The sequence below is a fragment of the Coregonus clupeaformis genome, chromosome 12, assembly GCF_020615455.1.
Source record: "Coregonus clupeaformis isolate EN_2021a chromosome 12, ASM2061545v1, whole genome shotgun sequence".
Taxonomy (NCBI): domain Eukaryota; kingdom Metazoa; phylum Chordata; class Actinopteri; order Salmoniformes; family Salmonidae; genus Coregonus; species Coregonus clupeaformis.
The window spans coordinates 25,140,067-25,162,097 of record NC_059203.1 but is presented as its reverse complement, the minus strand read 5'-3'; the positions used below and the strand labels follow the sequence as shown (position 1 = coordinate 25,162,097).

Here is a 22,031-nt window from a genome sequence, read left to right as displayed (position 1 = left end):
GGCCTATGCAAGGAAAATAGGATCTATGCAAGGGGAATAAACCCAGGGGCACTATAGTTCTGAGAACATAGACAATGATAGGGGTGGACATGGTGTGTTATGCAATATCAGAGCACACACAGTATAGGTGTCATTAAAACCTCCAGAAGTGATTTAGGCCTACAAAGATGACTTGCTTAACCAACCTCCATTTAAATAGAATATTCACAAAGCCATGATACAAATAAAGGCTCTTTGATTTGGGAAGAATTGCGTTTATCCTGTCAATGCACTGCAGGCAAAGATCGTGCCATCCCTTGTCAGCACAGGGTTGCCTTGGAATAAGCCATTTTGGGGAGCATAGAATCACAGATCACCCTCAGGCAATATAGTAACGATGTCAGAATGGCTTCTCGATTCATTACAACCTCTGGTGCTGCATAGATGTGTTTTATGATGCAAAGCCCAAGGACTGCTACATTATTATGAAATGTAAAGAGCATTGGATAATTGCTCTTGAATAGCTGTCGCATGATCTCGGGAGCGCGCAAATCACGAGAAACGAAGCCGTCGTCACAGGGAAGAATACACACACTCGGAGGTATTGGGACGGAGCTAACTAGGCCAAGATAATTTTTACACGGAATCACTCGTCGTTCATTTTGTAAGGCGGACTTCCCGACCGGCGGAGATTAAAACTTGCTAGAGCATATGTGTATGAAGGGGGAAAGTAACGTACATGATGGTTCGGGAAACCAGGCACCTTTGGGTGGGAAATTTACCCGAACATGTTCGAGAGGAGAAAATTGTCGAACATTTTAAACGGTAAGTTACGCAAGAGGAGAGGCAGCGCGCTCTATGTCCAATATAGCTAGCCATCTGAGCTAGCTAACGTTAGCCATCATCAAGATGCAATACCAAATGGCCTCTGTTGTTTAAGATTTTTATTTGCCCGTGATATTTTTAACCAGCACACACCATACCAGAATTTCACAATTTATTGGAATCCAGCAAGTTGAAATGCCACTGAACGCTAACTTGTTAGCTAACTAACTACCATTTTGTCGTTTACTCACTTGATAGAACGACGCAGCTAGCTAGCTACATCAGTTAATGCGTTGGTAGCTAGTTCAGCAAGAAATATAGCTAACATGCTAGTTATGTAGCTAATTTTGTTATTGAAGGATGTGGTAACACATCGTCTACTAGTTATGTATTTGCAGGGGCTATGTTATTAATCATTAGTTGGATTACTGAATAATGCATAGTCATCCAACTTTAGCGCTAAATGCATCGTTTCTCCACGTTCCTCCGATGCTACTGCTAGCTTCGTTAGCTGCCATAATTACCTAGCGGACGATATCGTGTTTGATTGCCTGGCGGCGAGTTTATCAACGTGCTAACATGATGAAAGCCCTCGTGTAACATATGGGCTTCTTGATTCTATCGCTCGTTCACTGCATAATTCATCACGTCTTCACTGCAATGTTTCGCGGTTCATATGGTCCGAAAAGTGGCTACCATAATAATCATGAATCTCTGCTCGATTCTCAAGCGTGTGCCAGGTATTGGATCCCTCAACATTCTAAAGCTTGGAAGTTGCAGGGAGGTAGTTATTTTGTTGCGGTTATGATAAGTTAGGTATTTGAAACCTTTTACATCGTAATCAATTTCTTTGAGCCTAACGTTAGGTTCTTGGAACTAGCTTTCAGCCAAGTGCCAGATTCAGTGAATACACATGGATCTAGTGTTTCAGTGAAATAGTGTGCAACTATTGAAGAACCAAAATTAGAATTCTTGGCATCTTTTCAATTCCTTAAAAATAACAGCAGAGCACCCTATTTTCGATGTGCACACTAATAATAGATTCATATTAAAGCATCATTGTAATTCACAGGTTCCACTGACCCTCATCTTCTATGGAAGAGGATTTAGTTCAGGAATAGAACAACTTTAAGTTGAGAAGTCATCATTTTTTTTTTGTTCACTACACTAAGGCCTCAAAAGGCATGGCCCTCCACTTAAAGGGAAAATCCACTCAAAAAGTATTGTTTGGTATTTTTTTAGTTAGTCCCAAAATGTTTTGCATGTCGGCAGTAAAGCTTTCAAGATATTGGACTTTAAAGAAGCAAAGTATCACCGGCCACATCATCATGCCGGTGACTCTTTGCTTCTTGAAAGTTTAATATCTTGAAAACGTGACTTCTGACATGCACATTTTTTGTACTGTATCAACAGTGGAGTAATGAAAAAAAGACCTAAATATACTTTTTGAGTGGATTTTCCCTTTAATGTTAATTTGACTAATTGGCTGCCTGGCAAAATCAGCCTCCTGTGCTTTCTTTGCAGTTAAAAAATCTAGTTGCTAGCTATTATATTATTGTGCTTATCATAAGTCTGAATGGACACAGGTACATAGTCTCTCAATAGTGTGACATATCGTCCCATTTTGTTCTTGCTCCTCAGCTATGGACGTGTCGAGAGCGTCAAGGTCCTGCGGAAGCGCGGGTCGGAGGGCGGCGTGGCAGCCTTTGTGGATTTTGTGGATATCAAAAGTGCACAGAAGGCTCACAATGCTGTCAACAAAATGGGGGACAGAGACCTGCGCACTGACTACAACGAACCTGGGTCTGTCCCTAGTGCTGTTCGGAGCCTTGATGACAACCCCCCTTCGAGCAGTCACGGGCGGGATGTTTCAGGATTCTCTAGGGGGGCAGTGGGTCCAGTGTTTGGCCCCCCAGTGTCCCTCCACACCAGAGAGGGGCGGTATGAACGGATAAGAGACTGGTAAGTGGACATAGTCTCCCTCTGAAGTACTGGGGGATCAGGGTGTCAGTAAAAAAAAGTATTATCCCACAATAACATGATTTCATTGTTGGGTTATTAATAAAACAAGGGGAATAGATTCCTTACAGTTTTACATAAAGGTAACCTAGGGAACAATCTCTTCACCGTCCGCACAGACCTGGCCTTTTTCGCAGGATCTAAGTGAATTATTTATGCAAATCTATTGGTCATTAAAGATGTATGAGGTATTATCATTCAAAATTTCGGATGTATTATGTGAGACGTATCCTGCTTTCACGTTGGATATTACACCTGTGGGGAATATCCTGGTGAGTTTGGATATATCACATTTGTTGGATTTTATCCTGGTGAGTTTTCGGATATTTTCATTTTACAAACCATGGATTCTAACCGCGATTTACCTGGGATCGTTGCCTGTGATGGATTAAATACCTCCTATATTTTCTTGAGAATTATATTCAGGCAAGTAAATTCACATATGGACTACACATCAGGAAAGACAGGGAGTATTGTCGTTTTTTCCTCACCACTTTGCCACTGCTGGACAGAAGGCATTTTTCTGGAAGTCTCCAAACGAAGGATATCTGCTACTCGTCTGGATTTAAATAACACCATGGACCAAAGGATGTAAGTTGGCTAGGTGTCATCACAGGGCCCCATCAGTACATCATTAACCGCTAGTTGATCATTTGCAGATAAGGGAATTTACATTTTACAGGGTGTAATTGTAATTTAGTATGGAGCTTATATCAAAAGGAACTAAAGAGAAACTGAGGAGTAACAGAAAACACCCATCAAGAAATTCCATGGAAATATTTTTTGGAGAGAGATGGCCATGAAGACAACTGAAGACATGCATTTTGGATGTACATCATGGAAGTAATCCCCACATTGGATGTAAGGATGTTGGGTATAGGATGTACACAGGTGTAACCACACTTCTTTTGCTGGATTACTCTGCTCTAGTGTGGATTTAGCTGTATATCCTCTCAGCATCACTATTTGGGGTTACGAACAAAGAACAGAAACGTCTGCATTTTCAAAGAAAACCGAAAGAAGCCTGAAGATGTCATCTATACAGTGATGGGAGTAGACTGTTTATTTGGCCCTTGGGATATGTAATAGTGCTATTTTAAGGAATTAATTACGTTGCAGTGGACTAGGATTATTCCGTGCATTATGGTGAGAGAAGATACTGTTTTTTTTATTGGAGGGTAAGCACATGGGCTTGCTAGTTTCGAGGAGGACTAATACAGTAATATGCAGATATCTGACTTGTTGCTTCTTTATTCTAGCAAGTTGGATATGTTTTCAGTCTCTCCCCATCTCAAGTGTCACTTTTGAAATGCACTGCTATGCCCTTAAGTGTGCCTCATCTTTTTTTCAAATCATACCTGTATCAAACGTTGTCATAAGAAATCAATTTCTTTGGTTATTTTGTTTTCTTTCTTTTTCCATCAAATGAAGAGATTAAGAGATGGTGGATTATACCTAAGATACCTGCCCTACCCATTGTTCTACTCAAATGTCGAAGACTATACATATGAAGACAATAACCTTTTTGCTCAAGTTTTTTAAATCCGAATGATTTTTGCTTTTTATTCCGGCTCACACAATTCTGACGACCTAGATTGTATTTGGGATTATAGGTTCGGTTACTGCTTTTGGAAAAGGTTGGTATTGTCCTGCCCTCTGCATCTCTTTTTCTCGTCTCCTGCACTAATTGTTAGAGCTTTTAGAGAAAAAGATGCAGCTGCTTGGGCCAGAGGGCTTCTGCAGACACCTTTTGTGCGAATGGCTTGTCTTTCTCTTCCTTGCGCTTTTTTTCTCTTTCTGTTACTCTTTTTCTGTCTCTCCCTCCCGTTCTTGCTTTTTCTCCTCTTAGTTACTAGGTGGCTTAATATAGGCTAGTTAAGATCTAGCAGGTCCACCAGCATTTCCCTCACCTGCCAAGACCCCCTGTTCTTACTTGATTCAGAAATTGTATTTGATCTGAGTAGGAACTCACTTGCCTACTCTGACAAATGCCAAATGTGATATGTGATATGACACAGCTTCCAGATATTTAGAATAAATGCAAACGATAAGTTCAATAGTTTCACAGATAATAATTACGTTTGCGGTAGTGTTACGTTTGGCCAACAAATACATTCTCACAATGTGTGTTCATGCATTTTTGAGTTTCAAGCATGGCCCTTATATTTAGTTTAATGTCCGAGGGTTACCTTACTCAATGCTAGAACTGGGAAGATAAATAGAAAATTATCGACACCGATCACTTATCGCAGGAATTTTGTTGATATCATTCATTACGATAAGTAGCCTATACTAGAGAAATGTTAAGTTTGAAATTAAATTATTGTTAAATGGGACAATTGATGGCTACAACCATCAAACTAGTAGTAGTAGTTTAAAGGATAATAAATAAGAAAAGGTGGTAAACTCATCATTCTATTTATCATTATCGCATAAATTCAGGCAATTTATCACAATATAGATTTTTTCCCCCCATATCGCCCAGCTCTATTCTACAGTGAAGGAAAAAGTATTTGATCCCCTGCTGATTTTGTATGTTTGCCCACTGACAAAGACATGATCAGTCTATAATTTTAATGGTAGGTTTATTTGAACGGTGAGAGACAGAATAACAACAAAAAAATCCAGAAAAACGCATGTAAAAAATGTTATAAATTGATTTGCATTTTAATGAGGGAAATAAGTATTTGACCCCTCTGCAAAATGAGTGACAGTACTTGGTGGCAAAACCCTTGTTGGCAATCACAGAGGTCAGACGTTTCTTGTAGTTGGCCACCAGGTTTGCACACATCTCAGGAGGGATTTTGTCCCACTCCTCTTTGCAGATCTTCTCCAAGTCATTAAGGTTTCGAGGCTGACGTTTGGCAACTCGAACCTTCAGCTCCCTCCACAGATTTTCTATGGGATTAAGGTCTGGAGACTGGCTAGGCCACTCCAGGACCTTAATGTGCTTCTTCTTGAGCCACTCCTTTGTTGCCTTGGCCGTGTGTTTTGGGTCATTGTCATGCTGGAATATCCTTCCACAACCCATTTTCATAGCCCTGGCTGAGGGAAGGAGGTTCTCACCCAAGATTTGACGGTACATGGCGCCGTCCATCGTCCCTTTGATGCAGTGAAGTTGTCCTGTCCCCTTAGCAGAAAAACACCCCCAAAGCATAATGTTTCCACCTCCATGTTTGACAGTGGGGATGGTGTTCTTGGGGTCATAGGCAGCATTCCTCCTCCTCCAAACACGGCGCGTTGAGTTGATGACAAAGAGCTCGATTTTGGTCTCATCTGACCACAACACTTTCACCCAGTTCTCCTCTGAATCATTCAGATGTTCATTGGCAAACTTCAGACGGGCCTGTATATGTGCTTTCTTGAGCAGGGGGACTTTGGGGCGCTGCAGGATTTCAGTCCTTCATGGCGTAGTGTGTTACCAATTGTTTTCTTGGTGACTATGGTCCCAGCTGCCTTGAGATCATTGACAAGATCCTCCCGTGTAGTTCTGGGCTGATTCCTCAGCGTTCTAATGATCATTGCAACTCCACGAGGTGAGATCTTGCATGGAGCCCCAGGCCGAGGGAGTTTGACAGTTATTTTGTGTTTCTTTCATTTGCGAATAATCGCACCAACTGTTGTCACCTTCTCACCAAGCTGCTTGGCGATGGTCTTGTAGCCCATTCCAGCCTTGTGTAGGTCTACAATCTTGTCCCTGACATCCTTGGAGAGCACTTTGGTCTTGGCCATGGTGGAGAGTTTGGAATCTGATTGATTGCTTCTGTGGACAGGTGTCTTTTATACAGGTAACAAGCTGTATATAAGAGTGTGCTCCTAATCTCAGCTCGTTACCTGTATAAAAGACACCTGTGAGCCAGAAATCTTTCTGATTGAGAGGGGGTCAAATACTTATTTCCCTCGTTAAAATGCAAATCAATTTATAACATTTTTGACTTGTTTTTTTCTGGATTGTTTTGTTGTTATTCTGTCTCTCACTGTTCAAGTAAACCTACCATACCTACCATTAATAAATACCTACCATTTATAGACTGATCATTTCTTTGTCAGTGGGCAAACGTACAAAATCAGCAGGGGATCAAATACTTGTTTCCCTCACTGTATGCCTCCAGAGTAGATCTGCCCCATTTTATTTCCTAACAGATACAACCTGTTGTCTGTCAGCATTAATACTCGAGGACATCATTTAATACCTACATAGATCCCGTGCTCAGCAGGGTCCCTGTTTGTGTGTGTATTTAAGTTTAAGTTTTATCAGTGCACTGCCTATTTTAAACTTCATTGTGTATTGGAACTATCCAATAGTTATCTGTATTTTTGGAGTCACACTAATACTCTCCCTCTCTCTATATCTCTTCTCTCTCTCTCCCCTATCCATCCATCCTTTACCTGTGTCTTCCAGCAGCTCCGAGAGCCGGGAGCGTGCATATGATCACAGCCCCTATGGACACCATGAGCGCGCTGGCACTTTTGATAGACAGCGCCACTACAACGCAGACTATTACCGTGATCGCACCATGTTTGCAGCTGGAGTTAGCCCTGGCCCTGGAAGTAGCAGTGCCATGGGTGGGAGCTTTGAAACCCCGGACGCTCATTTTGAGTCCAGGATCCGAGGAGATCCCTTCACCTTGTCTAGTGCTGCACGCCGCGACCCCTATCGAGATGACAGGGGACGTCGTGTTGACAGAACTTACCATCACCGCCGCAGTCGGTCATCTCATTCCTCACAGTCTCGACACACCTCCCCACAAAGGACCACGGGGCAAACACCCAAAGCCCCCCATTCCCCCAAAAGAGCCCCCCTCTCCCCAGGACGAGGTCCATGCTCTAGGTCCCGCAGTAGGTCCTCTAGCTCTGATTCTGTCAGTAGCACCAGCAGCACCGGCAGTGGCAGGTAGGATGTGCTTTTGTGATGGTATGGTGGAGCACAAATCAGTCAATTAGCCTATGTTGTAGAGATGTGTGCAAGAGATGGGAACATATTCCACTTACCCAGTTGTAAAATATCTTGCTTGACTCTAGAATTATGGAGAGAATTTCACTGACCTGAGATGCATACAGATGTACCCTTTTATTTAGTCAAGTTAGCTGAAGATCATCTGAACATTTCCCCCTCTTTCCTCACATTTGTCCATTTGGCAGCAGCGATTCAAACAGCAGCTCAAGTGATGGGTCTCGTGCACGCTCTGTTCAGTCCTCTGCTACACATGCACCTCCCTCTCAGCCCTGCTCCATGGTGATGGAAGGTGATGAGCCACGCAGAAGCTTTGGCATCAGGGTGCAGAACCTACCAGTGCGCTCCACAGGTAAGTACCACTACCTAGCAGCATACTCATAAACATGCAGTCTGTCTGGACTTTGCTGTGCACCTTGACATTCTGGTTCCACTTTGCTGGGCACCATGACATTCTGGTTCCACTTTGCTGGGCACCATGACATTATGTAATAAATATCGTAATCCTCTGCCATTTCGTGTCTACATGGTGAGCTATAGCGCTAGCTAATCAAAGCACTTTTTCCCCCTGCATTCTCCACCTTTAGATAACATTTTATTTTGTCCCTCACGATGCAGCTGCATGACCCATATCAAGCATCAATTAACTGTCAATTTCCCTCTCCAGACACAAGTTTGAAAGATGGACTGTTCCATGAGTTCAAGAAACATGGGAAAGTGACATCCGTGCAGATCCACGGGGCTTCAGAGGACCGATATGGTCTGGTGTTCTTCAGACAGCAGGAAGACCAAGAGAAAGCCCTCAACGTCTCCAAAGGAAAGCTTTTTTTCGGCATGATGATCGAGGTTTCTGTCTGGAACGGCCCTGGTATGAAACTTTTTAGTGTCTAAATGTAATGTCATATCTGTAATTCTTTCATTATTTGAGCTTGGGCCTTAAATCCTAATGATGGAGTTGTAATGAGTGGTCATTCACATACTGTTGAGAGTACTTGTATTGTCTTGTTTAGTGATTGTAATAGAAGTCTTTCCCTCAGAAACCGAGAGCGAGAATGAATTCAGGCCATTGGATGGACGGATTGATGAATTCCACCCCAAGGCCACAAGGACCCTGTTTATCGGCAACTTGGAGAAGACCACCAGTTACCAACAGCTCCTTGATATCTTCCAGCGCTTTGGCGAGATTGTGGTATGTATGTTACTGCACACTGATGGGTTGTGCTAAGTTAAATATCTCTTCTAAAAAAAAATTGAGAATTGCCTGTTTTGTTCTTTGTCTTTTAAATATTTATGCATTTTGTCATCCCTCATACAGGACATTGACATTAAAAAGGTCAATGGTATTCCTCAATACGCCTTTGTGCAGTATTCTGATATTGCCAGTGTCTGCAAAGCTATAAAGAAGATGGATGGAGAGTATTTAGGGAGCAACCGGCTCAAGGTATTATTCATAAATCTATATTGCCCTTACCTCTAGTTATCCATGATGGTACAAAAGGAATTGAGTTCAGTGATACAGAACTACCCTCAGCAATTATTATTGTCAATGTTTCTACATCCTGTGTCGTCTTCTGTCTCCTTTGCAGCTGGGTTTTGGGAAGAGTATGCCCACAACATGTGTTTGGCTGGACGGTTTGGCTTCCAACATTACAGAGCAATATCTCACACGCCACTTCTGCCGCTATGGACATGTAGTCAAGGTCTACCCTTTTCTCCATCCCCAATGTTCTTGGAATCCCTGAAATTGTAGATACTATATTAGACTAGTTATTCTAAACAAGATTTTTGCTTTTCCTCTTTTAGGTGGTGTTTGACAGGTTAAAGGGGATGTCTCTCATCTTGTATAACAACACAGATTTTGCACAGGCAGCTGTCAGGGAGACCAAAGGCTGGAAGATTGGAGGCAACAAAATAAAGGTATGAATAAACAAGTTGAATTAATCAGTGACTGACATTTTAACAGTAAACCAGATGGAGGGAGCTAATTTGTTGATTTTCAGGTGGATTTTGCCAGCCAAGAGAGTCAGATGGCTTTTTATCGCTCTATGCAGGCCTCTGGGCAAGACATTAGAGACTTCTACGAAATTCCAACTGAAAGAAGGTAAGGTTCACATTTGTTATTTGTGATGAATGGAGGGAATACTTTGAATTACTGTTTTCTGGTGTACTTCTTGGATCTCACGTCAATGTTCTTTTTTTTCTTCTATTCGACAACCCCCTGCTTTACAGGGAGGAACGACCAAGACCTCCATACCACGAGTTCTCAGCAGAAAGAGCCTACTTTGAGAATGTACACACCCCTGGCACCATTTACCCTGAAGACCCTCACAGAGACTACCCCGCCCGCAGCCGTGATCGGTATTCGGAGTTGGAGCATTACCAGGGAGAACACTTTGACCCACGCTATCATGAGGACCCTCGGGAGTTCAGGGATTATCGAGATCCTTTTGAGCAGGACATTCGGAAATACACATACATCCAGAGGGAGCGAGAAAGAGAGCGGGAGCGCTTTGAGGCAGACCGTGGCAGGTGGAGCCCCTCTCATCCACGGCGCCCGATCACCCCTTCTGCCTCCCCTTCACCATCTGAGCGTGCTCCCAGAGACCCAGAGCGACGGGTCTACAGCCAGTCCTCTGAGCGAAGTGGTAGTTGCAGCTCACTCTCACCACCACGCTTTGACAAGGCTGACAAGGCTCCTCCATTGGAACACGGAGCCAGCTCTAAGATTGATAGGTTGGAAAAAGACGCCCACCCGGTTGAACCTGAGCGTGAGCGTGGAGCTGGGGCTGAGAAGAGCAAGCGGGGGAGACGAAAGGAGAAAGGTGACAAAGAAAAAGGAGAGAAGAGTAAATCAAGGAAAGGAAAGGTGCAATCTCCCAGTATCCCACCGTCTGAGACAGAGCTAGAACCCAGCCTGGATGGAGGCTCTGGAAGGGGAAAGGTGTCGGACCAAGACAGCCTTGAGAGACAGATATATAAAGGTGACAATGACCCTCCTCCTTCAGATCCGACAGCGTCAACCTCTCGCCATGAGCCTGTAAAAAGTGAGAGGCTTGAGTCGGGGAAAGGTGAGATCGCAGACAAGGATGTTAAAACACGATCCAAGAAACACCAAAAGTCTGACACTGGAAATGATGGGAAAGATCCATCACTGGATTCTGATCGGCTGGCTGCGAGAAAGAGGCGCTTTGGAGATGCCAGTGGAAGGACTATTCGGCAGAAGAGGAGAAGGCTGGAGGATGGGAGTCAACCCCCAGACTTCGGAGCTAGCACTGCCTTTTCAAAAGAGAAGGATGGCGACGACAAGGCTCAACAAAAAGACTCCCAGCGGCGGGATTCAAGATCCAAAATGGAGAGGCTGGTGTTTCTTGGCAGTCAGGATCCTGTAATTAGAGGACAGGAAGAGCTGCCTGAGGGGAGCATGGACCCTATAGACTCAAAACACCACAGTATGTCTAGAAGGTTCTCCAACGATGGGAGCATGGATCATGATAATACAAGAGATCAAGATCCACTGAGCCCTTTCAAATATGGTGCACAGGACAATGACAAGGGTGTCAAGGAAGAGCCTCTGGATATTGACCTCTCCCAGAGTTACCGCAAACAGATGGAGCAAAGGAGGCTTCACCAACAGCTGCAAGAGCCAGACAAACAAGAAAAACCAGGAAGTCCACAAGGCTTAGAAAGGGAGGATCTTGAACACCGCAGTCTGGTACATGAAGTGGGCAAGCCACCTCAAGACGTCACAGATAATTTCCCATCTCATAAACTCAAGAAACTAGAGCAATTTGACGCAGATATTAGTGCCAAAAGGGGGGACCGCGTCTACAGGAGCTTCCGGCAAAAGAGTGAAGATCCTGAGTGGAACAACACTGCATCTCCAGGCTTGCAACACTTCTCTCATCATGCTGAAGATCCTGAGTGGAACAACACTGCATCTCCAGGCTTGCAACACTTCTCTCATCATGCTGAAGAGGACTTTGCGGAATCTTCACACCTCAGGGAGGTTAAAACTGAGGATAAAAGCCACCCAGATCTGGAGCTGGCAGTCAAAAGGACACATACAATGCAAATGTCGAAGCCTAACACTCCTTTACAAATTAGTGAAGAAGAGCGGGAAAAACGTTGGGAGAGCAGAGTCAAGCAAGATTTTTTACCCGACTTAAACTTCTCAAGAGTCATTGGAAAAAATCCACACCATCGCAAGCGTTTGGAGTACGGCATTTTGCATGATTTGGAGCCTGGGGAAGTACGATCCGATTCTGAAGAGGATAGAGAGGACAAACCACACTCTCCTATGCCCTCCACTTCTGGACCTTTGTCTGACAGGCAGAGAGTGGACAGATTTTCAGACCCTAAGCTTGCCACCTTGGAGAGGATGAAGTTCTACTCCTTTGCACTTGACCAGACTATCACACCAGATACCAAGGCCCTGCTAGAGCGAGCAAAGTCTCTGTCCTCCTCTAGGGAGGACAACTGGTCTTTCTTGGACTATGATTCACACTTTGCTGGTTTACGCAGTAGGAAAGATACTGAGAAGGTTGAGTCAGCACCACGACCTACACCCTCTTGGTACATGAAGAAAAAGAAAATTCGCAGTAGTGGGTCTGAAGACAAACTAGATGACAGGAAGGAAGAGCCCAAGCCCAAGCCAGAGGAACATGAACGCAGGGAACTGTTTGCCTCACGTTTCCTTCACAGCTCGATCTTTGAGCAGGACTCGAGACGTCTTCAGCACCTTGAGCGAAAGCATGAGGACCATGAGCAGAGTCCGGGTCAACAAACTGGTCAGCAAGGCCCGGCAGATGGGCAGCCTGACACAGAACCAGTTGTCCTCTTCCATAGCCGCTTTTTGGAGTTCACACGGCTGCAACAGCAGAAAGACCAACCGCTACCAGATGTAAAAAAGGCAGATTCCATAGATGAGAATAGGGTGGAGAAGTCACCTGAGGCAGAACAGCAACCTCTGCAGTTACCTAAAACCTCAGAACCTGTGATGGATCCAGAAATTAAACCTATTAGCCTTGCTGAGGACATTATTTCCCAGCCCCCACTTATGCCCAAGGAGATGTCTCGACCCAAGCAAATGTCTCCACTCCTCCTTCCACCCAAGCAGATGTCTCCACCCCTTCCACCCAAGGAGATGTCTCCACCCAAGCAGATGTTTCCACCCCTTCCACCCAAGGAGATGTCTCCACCCAAGCAGACGTCTCCACTCCTTCCGCCCAAGGAGATGTCTCCACCAGTGGAAACACATGTCATGTTTACTCCATCCCTAGAGCCAGAGGCTCCAGAGCCAGCTGCCATAGAACCTTTGACAAAAGAAGAAAACATAGAAAATGAACCGCTCCCTCCCCTCCCGCAAATGTCTCCCCCTGCTTCTGTTAATTTAGTAGCCCCCGAGCCCATCCGTTCTGTGAGAAAAGTTAAAAGATTCCCTAGTGAAGAGAAATCTAAAGATGTAGCTCAGGATATTAAAACGCCGACCCCTGAGCAGTCTTCCAACAGTGATTGCCATATTCATAAAACGTTATTGAGTCGTTCTGAGCCTGAGTTGGCACCTCCTGAATTACCACCTGAATTGAAAAGTTCCACACCACCTAACCCTGTTGATGAGATGGAGGTGTCAAAAGAGGATACCAAGACTAATGATACAGACACTCATACAGAGGTGGAAAAGAAACTTGATCTCGATCAGACGCAGGTGCTTGTTGATAATGAAACCAGTGATGAGTCAATTTCACCACATCAGAAGTCCAAGAACAAAAAGAGTAAGTCTCCTACTCAAATCCCACTGACTCCTTTGGTTTCAGCAACTAGTTCAGAGAAACCACTTACACGCAAGAGTGAACGCACAAAACGTGCGTCATCCCCTAGAGCAGAGTCTTTGAAGGGAAGCTTGGATTCCAAATCCACAGGCAAGTCTCCCATACATGGTGCAGACCCCGAGCATGGCACAGAGCAAAGTATATCTGTTGGAAGAGCAAGGCGTAGAAATGTGAAATCTGTATATGCCACCCCAGTTGAGGAAGATGCCACTAAGGGGGCTGGAAAGGATGTAACTGAGTCACCACGTTCTGCACGGAAGCGAGGTGGAGACAAAGACAAGGAAGCAGCCTCTCAGCAACCATTAGAACAGGATTCCCTTGCACCTATCACCTCAAGGCGGGGACGTCCTCCTAAGAATCGGCAAAAAGGAGAGGACATGTTAACTGCTAAAGGGGATAGATCAAAAATGGAGACCAAGGATACGGACTCCAATGAATCAGAGAGTAGTGAAAGAATCTCAAAAGTGTCAAAAGGCAGACATTCTCCTCATGGTCATAAAGTGTTGGCAAGTCAGTTACCCATGCCCACTGTGACAGGATCCAGTAGGAAGGGGGAGAAAACTGAGCCGACTGAAGATGTTGCTCAACCAATAGATTTTACAGAGGAGGACAATTTGGCCATTCAAGATTCCACTGTCTCATGTAAAGAAGATTTTGTGGTGCCAGTTGTGACAAAAAAAGAGGAGAATGTCATGCAACAACTAGGAACAGAGAAATCAAGAGATAAAGACAGGCAGAAAATTGACCCTATTGAGGAGAAAGCCAGTGGAACTAAATTTGAGAAAGAGACAGAACCTCCAGTCACGGAAGAACAGCCTGTTTTGGAGAAAGTGGAGAAGAGTGGGAGAGGAAAAGCTCCACGCTTGACACGGACTCCAAAGTCTCCTGTCCTCAAGAACCTCAAGATCAGACTAAATGTCACTGAGGTGAAAGATTTACTTCAAATGGGGGATGAGGAACCTGGAAATCAGGATGATTCTTTTAAAAAGACGAAACCAGGGGAACCTACTAATGACCCATTATTAGAGTCTAGTCCAGGAAAAGATGTGAGTTCTAGCAACGAGGATAAAGATGAGGTGACACCAGAGACTAAGCCTCCAATAGATCCTAAAACTTTGCTACAACAGGAACAGGAGCTGGAGCAAGCTGTGGAGAACATTGCTAAACTGACAGACCCAACCCTCCCAGCAGAGCCACCCACTCCACCTGCCCAACCACCTGCAGAATTAAAAGTAGAGACTGAGGAAGACAAACCAGCCAATCCTGCTAGTGAGTATGAACTTGCTGCTGCGATTGATTCAATTATTGGTGAGGATATAGCTGTCCCTCTGCCTCAAGAGCCAGTAATTAGTGCTGTTGTGGATTCAGACCTAGAGATTCCAACCTTCATCCAGCCAACCAAGGGAGCTGAACTTGTGACTAACATGTCTCCTATTCAGGGGGAGTCCTTTTTCCCAACCACACCCAGGAAAGGTGCTAAGGGCAGAGCTAAAACACAGAAGCGGTCTAAGAGCCAAAAATCAAACAAAAAGGATGCTGTAAAAGCAAGTTCATCGGAACCGGAGAACATCTCTGTTATCACATCAGACAGCACACCCTCCAATGAACAGCCTGTTCCAGAAAGTATTCTCTCATCTACAGCTGCTGGTGTCATTACAGCCACCTCTTGGAAGCCTGAAACTGAGCATTTGGCTCCCAAGGCTACAGACATGCCTAAAGAATCAAAGTTACCTCCAGCCCCTGCAGAACAACCTCCACCTAAACATCTGAAACCTGTCTGCCCCCCAACCAAAAGTCCCACTCTCCCCAAGCCTCATACACAACCACCACCACCGGAGTGCATCTCACCATCACTTTCTCCAACCCCAACCCGGCCAAACATCAGAAACACACAGCCAAGCAGGATCCCAGTTTCCCCACCAGATTGGCTCAACCAGTCCAAGGACGCAGTTATCCCTTCCTCTCCTAGAGCCTCAGCAGCACCCGTTGAGAACCCAGGACTTCCCCCTGACACTGAGCCCATGGAGACTGATCACAACATCAGTGACTTGCGTAGGATTCTCATGAAGCACAAAAATGTTTCACTCCCAGTGCCATGCAGTAGTTCTGTTCCTACCAATCTGGGCACCTCGTCCCTTAGGGATCCTCCACACCCACCTGATAGTAATACTCCAATGGTTGCTGTACCTAGTAAGGCCCCTCTAAATGACAACAGGCTGCCATCTCATCCAGCTCAGCCTGTAGTCCGGCCCCCTGCCTCACTACCATCCCCTGAGTCAAAGTCAGTCATTTCTGTTATCGCCTCCGCTGCCACTTCTGTTATCAGTCGTGTTTGCAATCCACCTGACATGGATAAGGTTAATATGTCAGTTGACAGAAATCCGTGTGTGGACATGCCACTTCCCAAGCAGGCATACAGGCCGCCCAGCATGGAGGACAGGGACAGTGGTTCGTACCATGGACCATCCGTTGGTGAGGAGGGTGGAAGTGCTGGGAGGTACTTGGTTGAGAGCTCCGGTCTGGGTACAGGCTCAATCCCAGGTCTAAGGGTGAATACCTCAGAGGGAGTGGTGGTGCTGAGTCACTCAGGGCAGATCAAGGAGGGACCACAGAGGATAAGTGCCAAAATCAGCCAGATCCCACCAGCTACTGCAGTTGACATGGAATCTCAGCAGCTAGTGTCCATGCCCCAGATAAAACCGGAGATGTATACCCACTCCCAGTCAAACACTCCAAAGTGTCCTCAAATACAGACAGACCATGGGCATCCTAAGACGCAACAACCTGTCTCCTCCATTAAACAAGAAAACACTGGTATGGAAAAGTTAGAATCTCCCTACCCATCAGGGCCTCAAGGAGGAGTCGTGAAGAGGCTCCAGCAGACAGTTGGTAGTCCACAAGTGATGGGTTACCATCATCCAGAGTTTACAATGTTATTGAAGCAGCCAAAGAAAGTGGATGGGGCTGATGCTATGACTGCTGACGGGGGTAAGCCATCTTGGACCTCTGCCATAAGTCCTGCAATGAGCCCCCACCTGCCCTCTCCGGCTGGCAACCACGTTGGCTTTGTTTCCGGCTCGGCCACTGATAGAACTCCGTCACATCTCAGTGGGGTCAAACAGGAGCCCCGTTCTCCTCGTAAGTCAGGCCACCCACACTCTCCGTTCACTAAAGTGTCCTCTCCCATCGGCGGCTCCTCTCCAAAAGGCCTCCCTGGGATGCTGCCCTCTGGCCTTCCCGCCATGCAGCAGTATGTCACCAGTGTCCACCACCCTGAGCAGTCTGTCATCATGCAACCTCACAGTGCTCACGTTGGCATTGGCAGGATGTCACCCCATCGTGTCTCCCAAGTGATTCCCATGGGGCACCTTGTCCAAGGAGAAGTCAGGGTGAACACACCACCCCTCTCTGTGATGAGCTTCGGGATGCATGGAGACCCTCTTGCCTCTCCCTGGTCTGGTCCTCTCCAGCAACGTCCCACCTCGCCCCAGGCGGTAGGCAGAGACATGGTCCTCAAGGTTAACCCCGGGAATGTAAGGGGCCACGAGGGAGAGCAAGAGGATGCCAGACGCTTCCATCAAGCCACAGGGAGACCATCTGCCACCCAGCTGAAACCAGAGACTATGCAGGCGGATCCCCGCGGAGCCTTGCGCAGCGGGCTGCAGCTGGACCCGTACATGTCACCCAGGGACATGCGTGTGCTCATGCACCACCCGCAGGGAGAGCGCTCTGCCCCAGAGCCACACCAGGGACACATCCAAGAGACTGTCCCACCCTCTTCAACATCTACCAACATCACCTCGTCCCTGTCCCCCAGGGCACATCTGCTGGCTAAAGGTGTGTCCGAGAAGGAAGTCACAAAGCCACAGGAGGTCAAGAGCCCACACTCTCCTCTGAAGGATGGGATGATGGGGATTCGGCCATCTATGGCCGCCATGGCGTCCCCACAAAGGGTGCAGTTGCTGCCATCAGGGACGGGCGCTTCCTTCTCGGAGTATCCAGGAATGTACAGCAACACCCGGGCCATCCATTCCCAGATCACGGAGACCTCTCCTTTTGCGATCAACCAGGCACCTCTCAACATCACTTCTACCTTAGTGAGTTAAACCCTATTCAATGTACTGTATCTCTGCACAATTTGAAAATGATCATGGGGTAGTGTCTTGATGGATGTTTGAAAACCAACTTCTTTATACTAAAATCACTGTTCTGGGCCTCAGGGTGCAGACCCCAGCCAGTCACAAGCTGATGGCAAGGTGAAACAAGTTGGACACCAACCTGTCAACATGGTGCAGCTGCTCACGGTGAGTCACTTAAGGACGTATGGAAATGGGGAACAGACAGCGAATTAGAGAGAGTAGAGGGTAAAACCAGAACGACAACTGAACAGGACCAGAGAGGTAAGGGCAAGAGCTTTGGGCAAAGTGGACAGGACAAAGTGTAGGTAAACTATTCACAATTATATTCAGTTTTTATATTATTGTTTGAAATATTTAGAAAAGAAAATGTACTTTGTATCACTGTTTTCTTTGCCCTTGTGTTTGAGCAGAAGTACCCGATAGTGTGGCAAGGGCTGCTAGCACTGAAGAATGACCAAGCTGCTGTCCAGCTGCATTTTGTCTGTGGCAACAAAGCATTGGCTCTACGGTCGCTGCCCTTACCAGAGGGAGGAGCGCTGCTTCGGATCGTCCAGAGAATGAGACTTGAGGCGTCACAACTGGATGGTGTGGCTAGAAGAATGACAGTAAGTTATTTTCCTTATCATTGGGATGAGAGTCCATCCTAAATTGTGTTAACTTGGCCCAGTGTAAGTGGAGGCAAACAGCAAGTGAGTGGATGCTACTTGATGATGAACATTTTTCACTTACCTAGTCTCTAACCTAGTCACTCAGCAACTAAAGTAATGGTCCAATCATGAAGGACTGGCAAGATGGACATGGTCGCCCTGTTCATGGCTCCTAAGCAACTTTGCACAGTATCGTTTTTTGTTTGTTATTTCTCACATTATTAGCTCAGAACGTCCTTTGCACTATTACATACAGCCGGAAATAACTTTTAGATATTAGAGCGGAGGTAACTTACCAGCATTTCAACCAGAAATATGACCTTCCTGTATTTGACCTTTTCTTCGTACCGCATCCGAGTATATTACTTGCTTATGTTCAGTCCCTGGACAATAAAGTAACATACTCTGATTCACGAAATCATGGCTCTCTCCGGATATACTGTCCCCGTCCGTACAGCCAGCTGGGTTCTCAGTACATTGCGCAGACAGGAATAAAGAACTCTCCGGGAAAAAGAAAGGCGGAGATGTATGTTTCATGATTAACTACTCATGGTGTGATTGTGGTAACGTACAGGAACTGTTCACCCGACCTAGAGTACCTCACAATCAAATGCCGACCGCATTACCTCCCGAGAGAATTATCTTCAGTCATCGTCACAGCAGTGTATATTCCCCCTCAAGCCGATACCACGACGGCTGTCAAGGAACTACATTGGACTTTGTGCAAACTGGAAAAGTTTCTGCAGCATTGAAGGTCCCCAAGAACACAGTGGCCTCCATCATTCTTAAATGGAGAAGTTTGGAACCACCAAGACTCTTCCTAGGGCTGGCAGCCTGGCCAAACTGAGCAATCGGGGGAGAAGGGCCTTGGTCAGGGAGGTGACCAAGAAACCGATGGTCACTCTGACAGAGCTCCAGAGTTCCTCTGTGGGGATGGGAGAACCTTCCAGAAGGACAACCATCTCTGCAGCACTACACCAATCAGGCCTTTATGGTAGTGGCCAGATGGAAGGCACTCCTCAGTAAAAGGCACATGACAGCCCGCTTGGAGTTTGCTAAAAGGCACCTAAAGGACTCTCAGACCATGAGAATCAAGATTCTCTGGTCTGAAGAAACCAAGATTGAACTCTTTGGCCTGAATGCCAAGCGTTACGTCTGGAGGAAACCTGGCACCATCCCTACGGTGAAGCATGGTGGTAGCAGCATCATGCTGTGGGGATGTTTTTCAGCGGCAGGGACTGAGAGACTAGTCAGGATCGAGGGAAAGATGAACGGCGCAAAGTACAGAGCTCCTTGATGAAAACCTGCTCCAGAGCGCTCAGGACCTCAGACTGGGGCAAAGGTTCACCTTCCAACGGGACAACGACCCTAAGCACACAGCCAAGACAACGCAGGAGTGGCTTTGGGACAAGTCTCAATGTCCTTGAGTGGCCCAGCCAGAGCCTGGACTTGAACCCGATAGAGCATGTCTTGAGAAACCTGAAAATAGATGTGCAGCGACGCTCCCCATCCAACCTGACATACAATGACGTTCTAGATGATTCTGTGTTTCCAACTTTGTGGCAACAGTTTGGGGAAGGCCCTTTCCTGTTTCAGCATGACAATGCCCCCGTGCACAAAGCGAGGTACATACGGAATTGGTTTGTCGAGATCGGTGTGGAAGAACTTGACTGGCCTGCACAGAGCCCTGACCTCAACCCCATCGAACACATTTGGGATGAATTGGAACGCCGATTGCGGGCCTAATTGCCCAACATCAGTGCTCGACCTCACTAATGCTCTTGTGACTGAGTGGAAGCAAGTCCCGCAGCAATGTTCCAACATCTAGTGGAAAGCCTTCCCAGAATAGTGGAGGCTGTTATAGCAGCAAAGGGGGGACCAACTCCACATTAATGCCCATGATTTTGGAATGAAATGTTCGACGTGTCCACATACTTTTGATCATGTAGTGTATGCGACCAATAAATTATGATTTGATTTGAAGGAAGAATTTCTCACGTTCATGTACATCACATGTGCCTGTTCTAATGTGGTTTGTGTTCTGTTTCCTGCAGGGGGAGAGTGAGTTCTGTCTCCTGCTAGCTCTGCCATGTGGACGGGACCAGGAGGATGTCCTGAACCAGACCCAGGCCCTAAGGACCGCTTTCATAAACTACCTGCAGGCCAAGCTGGCTGCAGGCATCATCAATGTCCCCAACCCAGGCTCCAATCAGGTGAGTCTGTCTGCTTGTTTGTTACTGTTGATGTCTGTCTGTTTTTGCAAACATTTAGCCACTGCTGGTTTTTGATAACTTCACATTTACAAACAAATTAAATGTTATGTTTTACATTTTAGAGCTGTCTTTAGATCGTTTAGTCTTTCAACTGATCCATTTCTATCTCTCTTCTCCAGCCTGCCTATGTGTTGCAGATATTCCCACCATGCGAGTTTTCAGAGAGCCACTTATCCCGGCTAGCCCCTGACCTCCTCAACCGGATCTCCAATATCTCCCCTCACCTCATGATTGTCATCACCTCTGTGTAACAACCCCCCCAGCGGGGAAAGGGAACCACCTCTTCTCTTCAGTGGACGTACACCGAGTTGAGCCTCAGGAAACAAGAGGAATGGCAGGATCTTTGCTCCTGGAGACACTGGGAACATTTGGGAATAACATCGTATTGGAACTTGTACTTTTTCCATGTCACGTCTTTTTTTTTTTTTTTGTCACCTGTCTGGTATTTTCTCAAAAGAGCGAGCTCAGGGATGGATTACACCAGAACCCTATATCTCTGCTGTATTTGTATTTATTGGGGAGTTTAATTTTTACGTAGGGAGATGCTTTGAAGAAAAATCTGGATGTTTGATGAATAAGAAGGAGTGACTTTGTGGGTGGCCTTTTATTCTTCATCTTTTAATGATTGTGGTTCATTTTTTAATTCTTCATAAGAAAGGATCATGGAAGCCATTATACAACAATGGCAAAAATAGACATTTCAACATGTATTTTTAAGTACAGTATTATGTACAAACAAACTTCATTGTCCAGCCTTTCCCATAGAGGAAGAATTCACTTTTAGGACCCAAATGCCACCCTATTTCCTATATAGTGCACTACTTTGGGCCCTGGTCAAAAGTAATGCACTATATGGGGATAGGGTGCCATTTGGGATGGAGGGAGATCTTGTAGAGAGGAATGTGTCAGCCTAACAAACCCCTTTTGATTCCACCAGCTCTGCTGTTCCATTTCTCTACTTAAACCAGACAAGGCTGTTCCCTTCCATCTGTTTCCGCATTATACGAGCAACAGTGGGATTTAGGAGTTTTTGGAATACTGGACTCTGTAAATATTTTAAATATTTAAAACTTTGACAAAATAGAACTTGGGACAACTTCACATCAAGAGACTTCCAACCAACCTTGGAAATACAAGATGGTAAGTTGGGATGAATTAATTGGAAATGTAAGGAAGGACACAGAGGGGAAACCCCTAGGTTTTGTGGTGTAAATACTTGTAACACAGCAGGTTGGCAAACTCGTGTGGAGTTTGCCGAGGGCACATCACATTTTGTTACTCAAATAAAAAATAAATCCAGAAAACTTAAACATTAGTCATGAGCTTGTTTATCTGGATGTTTCTCTTTTTCTTGTTTCTCTTTGAGA

The 22,031-nt window shown here is 45.7% G+C and overlaps 1 protein-coding gene across 7 annotated transcripts; it reads left to right on the top strand.

Annotated features, from left to right (window-relative positions):
• The first annotated feature begins 405 nt into the window (after positions 1–405).
• LOC121578078 (msx2-interacting protein-like) lies at positions 406–20,925 on the top strand. 7 transcript variants are annotated; one of them, XM_045223773.1, is made up of 15 exons: positions 406–804; positions 2,446–2,766; positions 7,229–7,717; positions 7,966–8,129; positions 8,445–8,645; positions 8,803–8,966; positions 9,093–9,218; positions 9,364–9,477; positions 9,581–9,694; positions 9,778–9,878; positions 10,007–17,702; positions 17,826–17,909; positions 18,155–18,349; positions 20,443–20,604; positions 20,784–20,925. In XM_045223773.1, the coding sequence occupies exons 1-15, from the start codon at positions 719–721 to the stop codon at positions 20,913–20,915; spliced, it is 10,149 nt and encodes a 3,382-aa protein (XP_045079708.1). In that variant the 5' UTR covers positions 406–718; the 3' UTR covers positions 20,916–20,925. The 7 variants fall into 7 exon arrangements, with proteins under 7 accessions (XP_045079708.1, XP_045079707.1, XP_045079706.1 ...); XM_045223772.1 differs by having other exon boundaries at positions 7,226–7,717; positions 7,969–8,129; XM_045223771.1 differs by having other exon boundaries at positions 7,226–7,717.
• The last annotated feature ends 1,106 nt before the right edge of the window (positions 20,926–22,031 follow it).